The following is a 14,515-nucleotide window of genomic DNA, read 5'->3' as shown; positions in this document are numbered from 1 at the left end:
TAAAGCGTTATCCACTTCATTTTCTGTACATATTATCGTTCTGTGAATTAATAGATTAATTTGATACATCTTCTTTTTTATTGGCCGAAAATAATTTGTATGATCTGTTACGAGTATCACATATCACATAGAATCCAGTGGCGTGCTCGCCTTTTCAGCAGGATTTTTAATTACGAAGCTATGACCCAAAGTTATGTTTTTTCAAATGAGAACACAAGTTTTCTGTGCAATTTTTTGAAAGCTTAATTTTTACTGCTTTCAAAAATATATAATATCATATGGTTTGTATCAATATAAATAATAGAAAATGGTCAAAAACCTTTTTTCTCAATATTTCTATGGTTTCAACTTTTGATGAGCACAGAAACATAAAGCATCGTATGATTACCACTGTCTCCTTCTATGAGTCCTTTCATTATTATGAAAATTTATGAAATATATCTTGATTCAAATTTTGTGAAAATTCGTAAAAAGCATAGAAAGAATGACATTGCCGGAAAGAGACTGCTTTTGTTATAGGAAACTCTATTTTTCTGTGCTCGTCAAAAGTTGAAACCATAGAAATATTGAGAAAAAAGGTTTTTGACCATTTTTTATTATTTATATTGATTCAAACCATATGATATTTTATATTTTTGAAATCAGTAAAAATTAAACTTTCAAAAAATTGCACAGAAAACTAGTGTTCCCTTTTAAAAAAAACATTACTTTGGGTCATAGCTTCGTAATTAAACATCCTGCTAAAAAGGCGAGTACTCCACTGGATTCTACGTAAAAAAGTGCCTGTATAATGTTTCAATTTCAGAGCTCTATCATCAGTATTAGCAGAGATAGAAATTTATTTCGATATCGCCATTTTTCCAATTTTTGCTTATAATTCGAAAACAAAAGAAAGTGTCCAAAAATCACTACTACTATTGTTAGTTTCTCAGAAAAAGAGAACGAGAATGGGGTATCAGATTTTGTGTATCTCCTCTGGTTTAAAAACTGTAGTGCTAAAACATCGAATTTTGCCCAGCCTGTACATACTCGAGCGTGTCAGATTTTCATACAGATTCTTAATCTGGGTGTTGTAGACGTGTTGACCTGTTAATCTGACACTAATCAGGGGGGTGTTTTTAACCCTTAATAACCTGAGTTTCTATGATTATTCTAATTGAATAAAAACCCTTTATTGGAGTCTACAGGACAAAAACAACTCAAAAAAAAAAATACTTCAATGTATGGCTTTTGAGAAAAATGATGTTACATATATGTAACGCTAATAGCTACATTTACTGAGAAATAAAATAAAGTTGCCAGTGAAATTTGCGTTACATATGTGTAACACTAGGTTATTATGGGTTAATCTGACACTTTGAAGATAATCAAAATCCCTTTTTTTTTAATATTTCCCTCCCTGTACCTCTAATCGTTTTAGTATTCATCATGAAAGTAAATAATAAAATTTTACACAACTTTTGTCTGAAGCAATTTTACATACTCTTAACCGTTCTCGAGTTAGAGGGCGATAAGGGCGAGAAGCTTAGCCACACATGCGAAAGGGCAAGGTCAATGGAGAATCCCAGCCTAATCTACAATTGTCAAAGTGACAAGGTATTTCTATGATGACAATTTCCAAATTAGTCACGAAAATTTTAGTGTTGTCTGTGACTGAACCTTAGAATGTACTATTTTCCAACGAATGAACAACGCTTCAGCATGTATCGCTAAACACCTCGCATTAATCGCCATATCTCAAAAACGTTTGAAAGTAGAAAAAATTGCTTGGGACAAAATTTGTAGAAAATGTTATGCTCTACAACTTTTATACTGAATGCGAAAAAGATTTGAAGCCCAGGAAGGAAATAATTCAAAAAAACTGATTTTTGTGACTTTTATGGCCAATTTTTATTGTTTCGGCTCGATAAAACTGTCAGATTATATTTTTTCCGTTATTCTTGAATCATTAGCTTCAAAATGAGAAAAAACGCCACCACGCTCGAGAATGTACACTTGACGTTTTTATTTGCAACTTTGGCGCCCTCCCACACATTTTCGACACGCTCAAATTGTCAGATTAAGAGAATATATTATACTTTTCAACATGTAATTAACCACATATATTTTAACCTGATACACTTGAGTATGTACAATGATCGTTTTTTTACTATTCTGACAGGTCCTAGATAATTCCCCCTATATACAGGTCTAATTTTTGGTAAAGGTACTCTACAGGGTCCAAGGTATGTCCCCATATATTAATCTGACACGCTCGAGTAAATCCCGAATTTCCCTCTTCGGCTCCCCAACTGAAGCGAGTTATTCAGCTTCATTGAAAATGACAATTTCTCAATTTTCGTTCATAACTCAAAATCTATGAACGTTAGGCTGGATCTCTTTTCAGATTTGGAATAGTCAGGAAAAAAGAGCTCGAGAATGTGTCGTCCGTTTTCTTCAAGCTTCTATAGTTCTCGAGATCCCTTCAGTAGACAACGAATTTTGCTCACCCTGTACAACTACAGCTACAAAAAACAATAAAGTCAAAAAGAAAGCAACAAAAAATTCAATAAATTGTCAAGACCACCACTTCTTTACTATCATCTATTTACACTGTCCTAAATGCATCAATCAACGATGTAATATAAATAAATATTTTTTTACATATTTTTTGAACAGATGGAGAGTCCGCAAGGACTCAACCTCCTCAGGCAGCCGGTGGTGTATCCTAGAAGCAAAAAAAACTGTATGATCGCTAGGTTGTTCTTTAAACCATCAATGGTGCGACAAAATGATCCTTACAGCGAGTATCATACCGGTGAACAGAACGCATCTTATAACCAACATGATAATTAGTGACTGCGGTTAAAAAGAACAACTTTCTTACATCCAAAACGTCCGCCTCCTCATAAAGAGGATCCCAGGGGTACCTACTATCCCTCGAATAAATGAGTTATAGGAATCTCCTTTGCATGACTTCGATCGGCTTCAAATGTGTATGCAATGCACCACCCCAAACTGCTACACCATACCGAATATGACTGCACTAAGGCAAAATACAATGTTCTCAAATATCTTTGCGGAAGGATAGGTTTAAGTCGTCGATAAATGTACAAAATGGATCTCAATTTTTTCACTGTACTGTTAACATGAAAAATTGAGAGTAGCGCCATATTTACTTCTCTTTCCTTCCGACTTGTTTACGTTGGTTGTGTTTAAAGCCCGTTTGCAACAGCCGAGAATTCTCTAGAAAATTTATCCGAAAATTCATTCAGCGTGAATTATCTGCAGTTGCAACACACTTTCGGTAGAATTCTCCAGATAATTCATTTCATTCCGAAATTTTCTAAAAGTGGTCGAAAATATGACAGTAAATATGCGCAATGAACCAGAACGGGTTGACGCCATTTTAAGTATATCTTCGAGAAATAAAACATGTAGATGGCTACCAGGCAGGCACATAATAAAAGATAGAAGAAGAATTATAACATAGCCTAATCTTGTAGGTTAAGGAAATCTGTGATTTGTGTTTACGTTACAGCGGTTAAGTTATGGAGGGTAGAAAGTTAATAGACCATTTCAGGGTGTTTAGAGAGTTTGGTGCATACAATCATAGTTATCGAAAGAAAAATCTTAAGTGTGGTGTGTGTTGTTCTGTTGAGTCAAGTAATATTGATATCATGTCGTGGTCTAGAGATCAAGTTTCACTCCTGATAGAGGAGTATCACAAGTACCCATGTTTGTATGCGGCAAAATCACCCATGTACAAGAACAAACATGCCCGAAATACAGCGATAGAAGCTATAGAAGCATCCCTGAAGACGTAAAGGCCCAGTGTAACGTCCCAAGAAATTAAAAGCAAATTTCAAGCTCTGAAAACAAATTTCTTGAATGAGCATAGAAAACACGTTCAAAGCATGAAAAGTGGTGCTGGACAAGATGACATTTTCTAACAGATCTATATACCTTCATTATGGTACTTTAATAGTATGAAGTTCATTGTCGACCATGTTGATGTGAGGCCTTCTTTTGATTCCTCTCAGTTCTTGGAGATCGAAGCTGCCCCTCAAGAATCAAAAGAATGCCCCAATGAATTGGAACAGTGTTTTGTTGATGAATCTGGCTTTCTAATATCAGAGGAATCTGAGCTGCCACTTGAATCTCCAAGGCCAAAACGAAAAAAGAAGTTAGATGATGACTCAAATTCACTTTTGAAAGAAGCTTCTGCTGCCCTGAGCACACTATCCAAAACTATTTCTGAAGCACCGACGAATAAAAATAAAGAAATTGATGCAGAAGAAGCATTTGGAAAATATGTTGTTTCCAAAATGAGGCAAATATCAGATCCACAAGTTAAATCTGATGTGGAAGAACGGATAATTAATCTCTTGTTTGAAGGAATCAAAGAAAGTAGAATGAAATAAAATCTAAATACTTGTCAGTAAATAAAAGTTGTAAGATAATTACTGTATTCATTCACTTAATTCATAAATCACAAAACATAACAATCTTTATTCACATAATGTCGAAACATGACTCATTAACTGTTCTTTTTCTATTGCTCATGAGTTAAAACTATTGATTTGTTCATCTTGCCAGTCGACTTGTCCTTCTGGTGCAGAGAAATATTCGCTGAGCTCTTCTCTCACAGCTCTAGCATCTCACGAGGATCTATTGTCAGCCTGATTACCTACTCTGGGAATGTCTGTGATGTCACTACAGGCTCGATTTTCAGTAAGAATGTCTTCAAGTAAATAATTGTGGAGACAAACACAAGCCAAACAAATCGCTTCAACCTTTTCAACGTTCAAACTTATTGGATTGAGAAGAACTCTGAACCGGTTTGCTAATATTCCAAAGGCATTTTTCACCACCCTACGTGCTCTTGAAAGTCTATAATTGAATCTTCTATGTTGCAGACTCAAACCTCTCATAGAAAAAGGCTTCATCAAATTTGTTTTTAAAGGAAAAGCATCATCAGCAACAACAACAAAAGTTATTGCTTTTGATCTTCCTGGCAATGCTTGATCTTTTGGGAGGTTGGCAGAATTTTTTTGTAATATTTCTGATAGCTTTGAGTTCCGGAAAACACCACCATCACTGATGCGGCCATTGCAACCTAAGTTTACGTAGGTATATGAATCTATAGCGAGCATCAACCAAGGCAAGAAGGACAATGCTATCACTTCCTTTATAATTATGGTAATAGGAGCCTTCTGATTTTGGAGCTCTAAATGTTATATGTCTTCCATCTAAAGGTCCTAAGCAATGGGGAAATTGCCATAGATTGTTGAAGCCTTCAGCTATCGACATCCACTCTTCTGTAGTCGAGGGCATCTACGATAATACATAATTAATGAATATTACCAACTAATTTTTTTAATTTGAGTATATACCTTCAAATGGTTGATTCTCAACTGTTTGTGTATTGCCCTACACACCTCGGGTACAAATCGAGATATACTGCTCTCATGAACCCTGGTACTGAACATCAGTGAACGAAAAGACTCACCGGTAGCCAGGAATCGTAATGTTATTTCTAACCTTTAAAACATAAAAAAATATTACTTACTTTCACCGATATTTTGCAGTGAATTGAATCTTACCTATGTTTTGCTGATATTGTGTTTTGCATTGGCAATTCAGCTCTTTCTATATCTTTTTTGATTAAATTCAATAGAAAATCGAATTTTTCTTTGCTCATTCTAAAGAAATTTTTAAATGAATCTGCATCTTCCATTGTAAATTCCTCATTCACCATTTTTAAAATTCCCAAACCATGTGATCCCCTTCTTGAGAACCATTTTCTAGGTGGATTCCTCTTCTTTATTGATTTCTTCTGTTTTAATTTTAGAGAAACACCTAACATAACGGTAGCAACAATGATTCCTGCCAAAGGCAATAGTGTTTCATTTAAATCCATTATTGGAAAATCACAAATCACAGGCGATAAGATAATAAAGAGATCGTGTACGTATTATTGAATTATTCAGAATAACGCGTCTTCACATAAACCATACGATATATTTGAGGTTAGAATAAACATGTCAAATTTAATAATTCAAATCAAACGATTATAAAGCGTGTATCCATTCCGAGGGGTGAACCGGTCATGAAAATGTTGTACACCACAATTCAGACAATTCACGCAATTCCTATAATAGCATATAAAACAATTCAGACAATTCAACAATTCACACAATTCAAGAAAATTCATGGCAATTCACGGCAATTCACGGACAATTCAATACAATTCATGGCAATTCAATACAATTCATGACAATTCAATACAATTCATGACAATTCAATACAATTCATAGTTATGTATTTTTTTTTTGAATATATATTTTGGGAATTTTCTTCACATCACACTATGAGAGGTCTGAAACCACTCAATAATATATCTTATAGATATAGCCAGATAGTAGTTAAGGCTAACTAAGGCTAGCTTACAGAAATTGCATCTATCCATGGATATCCTATACTTCATTGTTCGATGTACTATTAACCTCCCCTCATCAACATAGTTATATAGTTATATAGGCTGATTCAAACAACTTTGAAATTCAACTGAATAAAATGTTGTGAAAACGACCTAATATAGGATAAGAGCATTCCCTTCCATAACGACAATTTTGAAAATTGAGGTATAAAATTGTATGATCCGAAAAAATACTTTCAGGTAAATTTTTTGAAATTCCCTCAGCAAATGGCTCTAGAGTTATTCTGTGCATAAAATCTTTTTGGTCAAAATGGGCAACCCTAATATTGAATACAACAGAGCGTACCCGTTCGTAACAACAATTTTTGTAGGTTTTTCCAAATTGAGTTATAAAATTTTATGAAGCGAAGAAATACTTCTAGGTGGAATCTTTTGAATCAGTACCTTCTATCAAACGCAAATTGATCGAGTAGTTGAAAAAAATGGTTACTGTGCAAGCTATTAATTTTAAATCATACATCAACATGTCGAGTTATTTCTCGAGTTATTTTATGGAATTTTATGAAAGTATGTGAAGTACTACAAAATAGTAACACAACTTACCAGGTTTCAGAAACATGGTGCGTTGAAATCAAGATTGTGTTCTCATGAAAGTTGTTCGTTCAATTTATATGGAATAACAAAGAGCTTACAGAATAACCATCAAGAGATTCGACACACGTGCTGAAATATCTATGTCTACTTTTTGAGTGCTGAAAACAATTATTAATATTATTAATTCATCTTCACTAATTAATCAACTGAAAATATATCCCTCTCCGAATTGCCCAATTCGGTGATCCTTAGTGTGTACCTACATATCTAGGAATTCATTCAACGTGGACCTTAATTATTACATTACTAAAGCTCTATTGATTACAAATGGTATAAGCGAAATATATGATTTATATATTATTTGAAACATTAGACAAATGTTTCAAATAATTTTTATTTTAGACTCGGAGAAACATCTCCAAGCGAGTCTCCAAGTCTTAGATGAACCTCCGAATGATCTTTGTCAGGTTGAGAGGGAAGAAGCTGTGAATATATAATTGACATTATTGCAATCGATATTCCGATATAGACCGACATTTCGAATTAACATCTTCTCAGAAATTATAAAAGTGTTAAAAATGAGGTTGAAATAACCAAAATTATATGATATGCATTGAAGAACGAACGCCCGTTCTTAACAATGATTTTAATGGGTTATTCCCAACAGAGTAATAAAACGGTTTCAACCAAAGGAGCCGTTTCAGGTACCTGCTATTGAACGCAAAGAGATCGGGACCAATATTCACCAATATTGTTGGTGAATAGTCCCTGTACAGGTTAACAATGTGTTTTGATGACTGTTCATGGTGTAAAATGTTATATCGAACCAATTTACTCTATTCTCAAGAATGCACATGCCTCGAGAAAATTTGAAATTTTTAACTTTGAATCCCTTCAGGCCCCCCGTACGGGCTGACAATGAGCTTTGATAATTTTCATTAGTATAAATCAAGGTATAAATAATATCCGATTGCACCATATCTCATTCTTTTTCCAAGAGAAACTCAAATCCTAAAACGAGCATCAATATCTTTTTTAGAACTGTAAGAATTGTATACTGAACAATACAGTTATCCTTAGAGCGCGGCGTTGACAGATTGTAACTGTGGATGAAAGAAACCTGGCTTCACACCCGTAGGAAATTATTGTGTATCAATAAGAAATAATGAAAAATTAGATGTTGTATAATTCTTACCTGCTCAATCTTATATCACTTCAATTCAAATCACAGAATACAGAAATTAAACTCGGAGTTTGCACTATTGCGCCGGCATGCGACTATATATTATACATGTGCAAACCTCCCTTTCTGCTTCCTAATAGTTGGACAGGTTGGACACCTGTGAATTGCAAGACAGCGAATCGCCCAACAATTAGAAAATGCATTGCAATTCATAACAATTCCAGACAATTCATGAGAATTTTCGAACAATTCACGGAAATTAATAGTTCAGAACAATTCTTTATAATTTACGACGATGGGCAAGTTTCCTAAAACTCCAAAATCGAATTCAAATTATTTATGGAAACCCATTCGCTTCAAAATTCAGATATAGGTACACCCTTCGAAACTTATAATAATAAACATTCGATTGTGTAAAAGCGTGTAACGTAGAATGCCCTTACTACAGTCTAGTAATTTTTGTCAATTCGACACCAGTGAAACCGATCAAGAAAATATAGAATTCCATATCCACCGAAATATCCACATATTACAAAAAAAAATTTCTGAATTCTATACCTTAGAACATATCCATGTTTTATAAGAGAGCTCTTCTGAAATCACAATTTCCGACCGAATGCAATGTGTTAAAATTAAAAAAAAATAAATTTCCATATATGTATTTGAGTTATAAAAATTCTTAGATTTTGAAATTTATAAAAATAGCCCATTCTCCACAATTCACGACAATTCTGAACAATTCCTGACAATTCACACAATTCTTGGTAATTCACAACAATTCTTGACAATTCACCACAATTCCTGGCAATTCATGACAATTCTCAACAATTCTTGGCAATTCAATTCAATTCATGACAATTCCTGCAATTTGTACACCACAATTCACGACCGGTTCACCCCTCGCTTAGGACAGTTTGGAAACAGAGTAGGAACAGCATCTCTTCTTAACCTAGGGATTTTCAGAGGTACTGTTACTGTATGGCCAGTTCTAGAATCCTTGGCTGAAGTGGATTTGATGAAATTATCGTCTCCAAAATGTTTCTCAGAAACTCTGCTGAAAACGGATGGTTCAAAATTTTGCCTAGGAATGGCGGAAATCCACTTTTTAAGTAAACACGTATCCGTTGGGAACTTAAAAACGTGCACTTTCGGCCCGTTTCGATAATTTCCCCTACACCCCGGAACACAACACATATTGGGCATTTTTTTCTCACTGAGTACTGAAAAGTACTAACAAATATTTATCACAAAAGCACTAAAATACAATAAGAATTATTCACGCTATCACGCTGGTTTAGCAACAGGTTGAATGACTTCGCAAAACAAACATAAACAAGCAGGCACGCGCCGACGCACCAGACACGCTTTCAATAGAGTGCACTTCGAGTGGTGACGTCACAGCTTTTCTCAACAGAGCGCTCTGGCCTTCTCTTCTAGGAGGTGTTGGTTTTACTCGTCTCAGATGTGACTTGCTCGTTACGATCGGTGATAAAATCTATTCTTACTGGAGTGCATGATTCTGTTGTAACTTCAGGTCTTGTTGTAACTGCTCCAGGATGGGATGTTGTGGCCGTTGAAGATACAGTCGTGGCTACTGTGGTTGAAGGCACAGATGGAACTACCTCATACTGAGGCCCTTCGGCTTCTGAAACTCTCTGTTGCTCTACACTAGACGAGTTTTCAATATTTTGTATATCAGTAGTTGCAGCAGATATGAAATCGGCATCCGAAAAATTATTTTGATTATACGGCCATATGCCACACTTTCTGAATGCGTTAATTGCGGTAGACATTGTAGCTGCCTGAATGTATGCATTTCCAAATATTTCACTTATCTGAAATACAGTTACCACACGCCCTGGGTGTGATCTCAACCAGGCCGAAACAGGATGGTCATAATATGTACTTAGTGGCCTCATAAATGCAACATCTGCTGGCTGCATTTTATGTGTGCAGTGAGGTGGAAAGCAAAGAATTATAACTCCATTTTTACGTGCCAGATCAATTACTTCCAAATTTTGAGTGTAACTTACATGCCCATCCAGAAGCAGCAACACATGATTAGTACGAGTAGCTCCAGAGAATCTGATGAACTTTTTGAACCAAGTCAAAAATATTTCAGTAGTTATCCAGCCTCGAGCATTGTAAACACCTTCAGTACCTGGTGGGGCGTGATCTAACAATTCTGGTTTCATTCGTTGTCTCGGGAAAATCATCAGTGGAGGCAGGTAGGTTCCAGCAGCGTTAAAACATATTTCTACTGTTATAGTCTGGCCGCGTTCTGCAGATGATAACGAGCCTACTTGTTTTCGCCTTTTCAGGGCCAATATTTTGCTCTTGGTTTTAGATACAACAGAGATACCAGTTTCATCTCAATTATATATTTTGTCAGGAGTTAACTTATACTTGTCATAAATCTCTCCAAGAAACTGGTAGAATTATAAATATTTGAAAAGGGTTTCGGCATAAGGTTAGAACACCCAGTAATTGACATGAAAGTATCCACTAATAGACAAACCCACTTTATTTCGTTTAAGGTATACATTTCAGTTGTCTAACAGAATAAAAGAAAAGTAATAAAAGAAAATCAAAATTGATTCTTTAAACTGTATTACAAAAAAGGATTATAATCATTAAGTAAGCATATAACTTTTTTTCTTGATTCATTTAACCATCAACATTCAGTTCTTCGGAAAATTCATATTTGAGTCTATCTCGAATGGAGAACATTTTTGGGAATGGGAAGATTTTTATTATCTGTGAGGAATCAATTATACTCACATCTGTTGCATTTAAAATGAATACATTGCTCATTGATGCATACTTTTTCATTCCCACAATCTCAATTTCTTTAGATGGGAGAATTTCTTGAATCACACAAACAAATTTTAATGATCTTTTTTTTCCAGGAAAGGAAGCTACAATAAAATCTCCTTCTTTATAGAATGGAGTGTGAGCAGAGTCTACCTGCTCAAGTCGTCCATTATTATCGGAATTCAGTTCATTATTATCATTATTATTAATATCCTCATGTACCAGACTAATATCCTCATCGAACACATTAATATCTTCCGTACTGCTTCATCGATTTTCCGTTTCCGAATATTTGCTGATTTCTTTCCTGCAGAAATGCTGATTTTCTCGATGTTTTTTTTGAGTTTCATAAGCTTTCTCTTTTCTCTTTCTTCAAGTCGTTTGGCCTTTTGATATTCTAATTCTTTTTTCTGTTTTTCCTTGTTTTCGTGATATTGTTGCCAACATTTGGACGTTGTTACAGAGGGCACTTTTTCTTTTCTTGACTTTCTTGTTCATGGGTTTCGGACCAGGCCAAAAGAGTGCTTTTTTGAAAGGAGTTGGTACATTTGAAATGGGTGAATCATTTTCTTCAGCTGGGGCTTCGAAGTTCTGATTTACTACTGTTTTTGGGGGTGTTGTCGAGTTTATGATTTCTTTTTCCAATATCTCCTCCTGGCTAACTATTTCTGTTTCGTGCATTTCTTGTAGTTCCTCAGTGTTTCCCAGTCTTTTCTCCAAATTGTTTTTACGGCCGAGAATAGTTTTATACATTCGAAAAAGTGACTGATCACTCACTTCACCACTCCATTCAGAGCATTTAACAAACTTGTCTCTTTTTTCCTTATCTATATACTTTTCAAGAAATTGCAATCCTCTGCTTATTTCATTCAGTTCTGTAGTATGCTTTTTTTGTAGTTTTTCATCCTCCTTCTCTTGCTCTTCTACAGCGGTTGGATCCCATGGAAATAGACCACATTTCCTGAATCCATTTTTGAGAATACTATTGTCTTTAATTAATCTTTCTCTGAGAACTTCTTCCAGTAAAGGACAGAATTGAATTTTTCTCAAGATTGGAGTGTGAAAATTTGTTGATCTCCACTGCTGTACTTTATCTCTCCATCCAGCTTTCAGAGTCCGAAATACTGAGACGTCCATAGGTTGAATTCTATGAGTTGAGTTTGGAAAGAGCGCGATGAGAATGATTTTTCACAAAATTGGCTGACATGTAAAGTCAAATGGGAAGAGTGTCCATCTATGAAAAGAATAACTGGAAGCTTGATGGCTTCGGTGATTAACCATGGGTGAAACACATTAGCGATAAATTCGTAAAATGTTTCACCAGTCATCCATCCATTTTCCGACTTCCCTATTCCCCAAGATTCTGGAACACTTAGAGCTAATTCCTTAGGTATCCTTTCGTACTTGAATATTACCATCGGAGGTGGTAAATCACCATTAGCGTTTCCGGAGATCAGAACAGTTAAACATTCTTTTTCGTCACTGTTCACAATTTTATAGATGTTTTTCTCCCCACGTGCAGCTAAAACCTTGTCTCCTTTAGGATTAAGGAAAAACGCTGATTCATCAGCATTAAACAGACGTGTAGGATCATTTAGTATATCTAAATACTCATTTTCAGTGAGGTATTTATGGATTTCTTCAAACCAGTTATTTAATTGTGTGTTGGAAACTGATGACCTAGTAATTGTTAAATTTTGAGATGTTCGTTCACTTATTGTTGGATTTCTCTTCAAAAAGGAATTGTACCATTTTTTTCCTGGTCTATTATTCTTGAAAGGAGTTTTTCTTTTCAGTGTAACTATAATGTGTTGAACACTGTTCAGTAATTGTTCTTTTCCAATAGGAAAACCTACTTTCGCCATCGATAGTATCCATTTTACCAGAAGAGATTCCACCTCAGCAGAAAGATAGGAATCTCTGCCCATTTTGCGATGTATTGGTGTTTTACCCTTTACTTTGTACATGAGGGTTATTCTAGGAACGTTATGCTTTCTAGCAGAAGTTGCTACGGCTAACCCTCTTTTAACGTCGGAAATGGCTGCTGCCATTTGTTTCTCTGTGTATTTGAAGAAATTCTTTTTCGATGACATCTTCAAAGCAGTCTGAAATGGAACCAATAGTTGACACTTCGGTACCCAATATTTGACATGGATGTCAACCTTTGGTTCGGTATGTGAAAATTCAATGTTACAAATAGCAGTCGGCTCAGGATCTCAAAGTGATAATTTCACATTGAATTATCAGATGAACACGTGTTGATCCAATAATTGACATAAGTGTCGATTATTGGGGAAGTAAAGAAATTCGGAACCATTTATTGACATCTCCATTTTGTTTATTAAATTGAAGGAATATGATAACTAATGAATGCAGAAGAGTTCATGTATTAACAACATAAAATGAATTCAAGAGAACAATTGGAAACTGGACAATATCAACTTAGTTATTCAAAATAATCTATTCTCACCTGCTTAACCACTCACTTAATTCTCACTAGGAATAACAATGCGATGTGCTCATGCGCGGTTTGCATCAACCATGACACTTCTTTTTATCATTGACTACCCAGTTAGTTTCACTTGCAGAATCTAGATGGCATGAAGCATCTATTGGTGGATTACGGAACTCCATAAGCGTTACAGTTTTCTTATTTTGAACTATTCTATATAGTTATGTCAACTAGTGGGGCGGTGTCAATAATTGGTGCTTTTACCTTACTTGAATTTTTTTTCAATACTGTTTGAAATTCTGTAAAGTTTCAGTTCGAATCGTCATATGTTTCATTATTGATGTTTTTAACCGCGTAAGAGTAGTGCAACGTGTGGGTAGGTGTTTTTGAATTGCGATCGGGTCTAGGGAAAAGAGAATTTTTTTCTTGATTATTAAATCGTTGAGGAGACATAATTAGTTTTTTAGGTTTATCTATAGCACTCGTGTTTTTTAATTGCGACTCGACATACCTTATATTTATATGTGGGTCACTTTTTAAAGCTGGCTGCGTGGGGTCCTTCACAGTTGGCGTTGTAGTTTTCTTTAGATCCTTTAAGTTGATGTCTTTTGATACAGACACTTAAAATGAATGTAAATTGCCGTTTTTACTTTTCATCTTCAAACAATTGATGTTTTCAGGTTTAATTTTGTGCTCAAGTGATAATTGGATTTTAATCTCTTCTTCTGATGTGAAGCAGGCTGCCTTCACGACTATTTTCTTGCTTCTCGCTTCTTTCGGGAAGTATGCAAAAAATTGAATGTTCTCATTCCTTAGTGCTGCTAATAACTTATGGTGGACACTTTGGTTGGTGGTTGTAATTTTTGTTTCGTCCTTATAATATTTGATTGAGAATTTCTCGTTCGTCACTTGTTTCACCATTTGATGAAACTTTCTGTAGTACTCGATTTTCGAAGTTACCGTGATAGGTGGGCATCTCTTTACTGATTTCGCTTGGGTTGACGGTAGTTCCAATGGGTTATTGTGATCCACTAAAAATGAATGGGAATTG

At 35.1% G+C, this 14,515-nt stretch overlaps 1 protein-coding gene across 1 annotated transcript; it reads right to left on the bottom strand.

Moving 5' to 3' along the window:
* Positions 1 to 5,076: 5,076 nt before the first annotated feature.
* LOC123306959 lies at positions 5,077 to 5,995 on the bottom strand. The gene is made up of 3 exons (XM_044889160.1): positions 5,586 to 5,995; positions 5,376 to 5,523; positions 5,077 to 5,316 (listed from the first exon to the last, which is right to left on the bottom strand). Exons 1-3 carry the CDS (start codon positions 5,900 to 5,902, stop codon positions 5,077 to 5,079), a joined length of 705 nt encoding a protein of 234 aa, XP_044745095.1. The 5' UTR covers positions 5,903 to 5,995.
* Positions 5,996 to 14,515: the final 8,520 nt, after the last annotated feature.

This window comes from Coccinella septempunctata, chromosome 2, assembly GCF_907165205.1.
Source record: "Coccinella septempunctata chromosome 2, icCocSept1.1, whole genome shotgun sequence".
Classification (NCBI taxonomy): domain Eukaryota; kingdom Metazoa; phylum Arthropoda; class Insecta; order Coleoptera; family Coccinellidae; genus Coccinella; species Coccinella septempunctata.
The sequence above is the reverse complement of the archived record's forward strand: the minus strand, read 5'-3'. Positions and strand labels throughout refer to the sequence as shown.

Coding starts and splice junctions, on each gene's coding strand:
- LOC123306959 (XM_044889160.1), bottom strand. CDS start 5,902: ATGGATTTAAATGAAACACTATTGCCTTTGGCAGGAATCATTGTTGCT. Junction 5,524..5,585: donor ACAATATCAGCAAAACATAG/GTAAGATTCAAT, acceptor TATGTTTTAAAG/GTTAGAAATAACATTACGAT. Junction 5,317..5,375: donor TGAGAATCAACCATTTGAAG/GTATATACTCAA, acceptor GTATTATCGTAG/ATGCCCTCGACTACAGAAGA.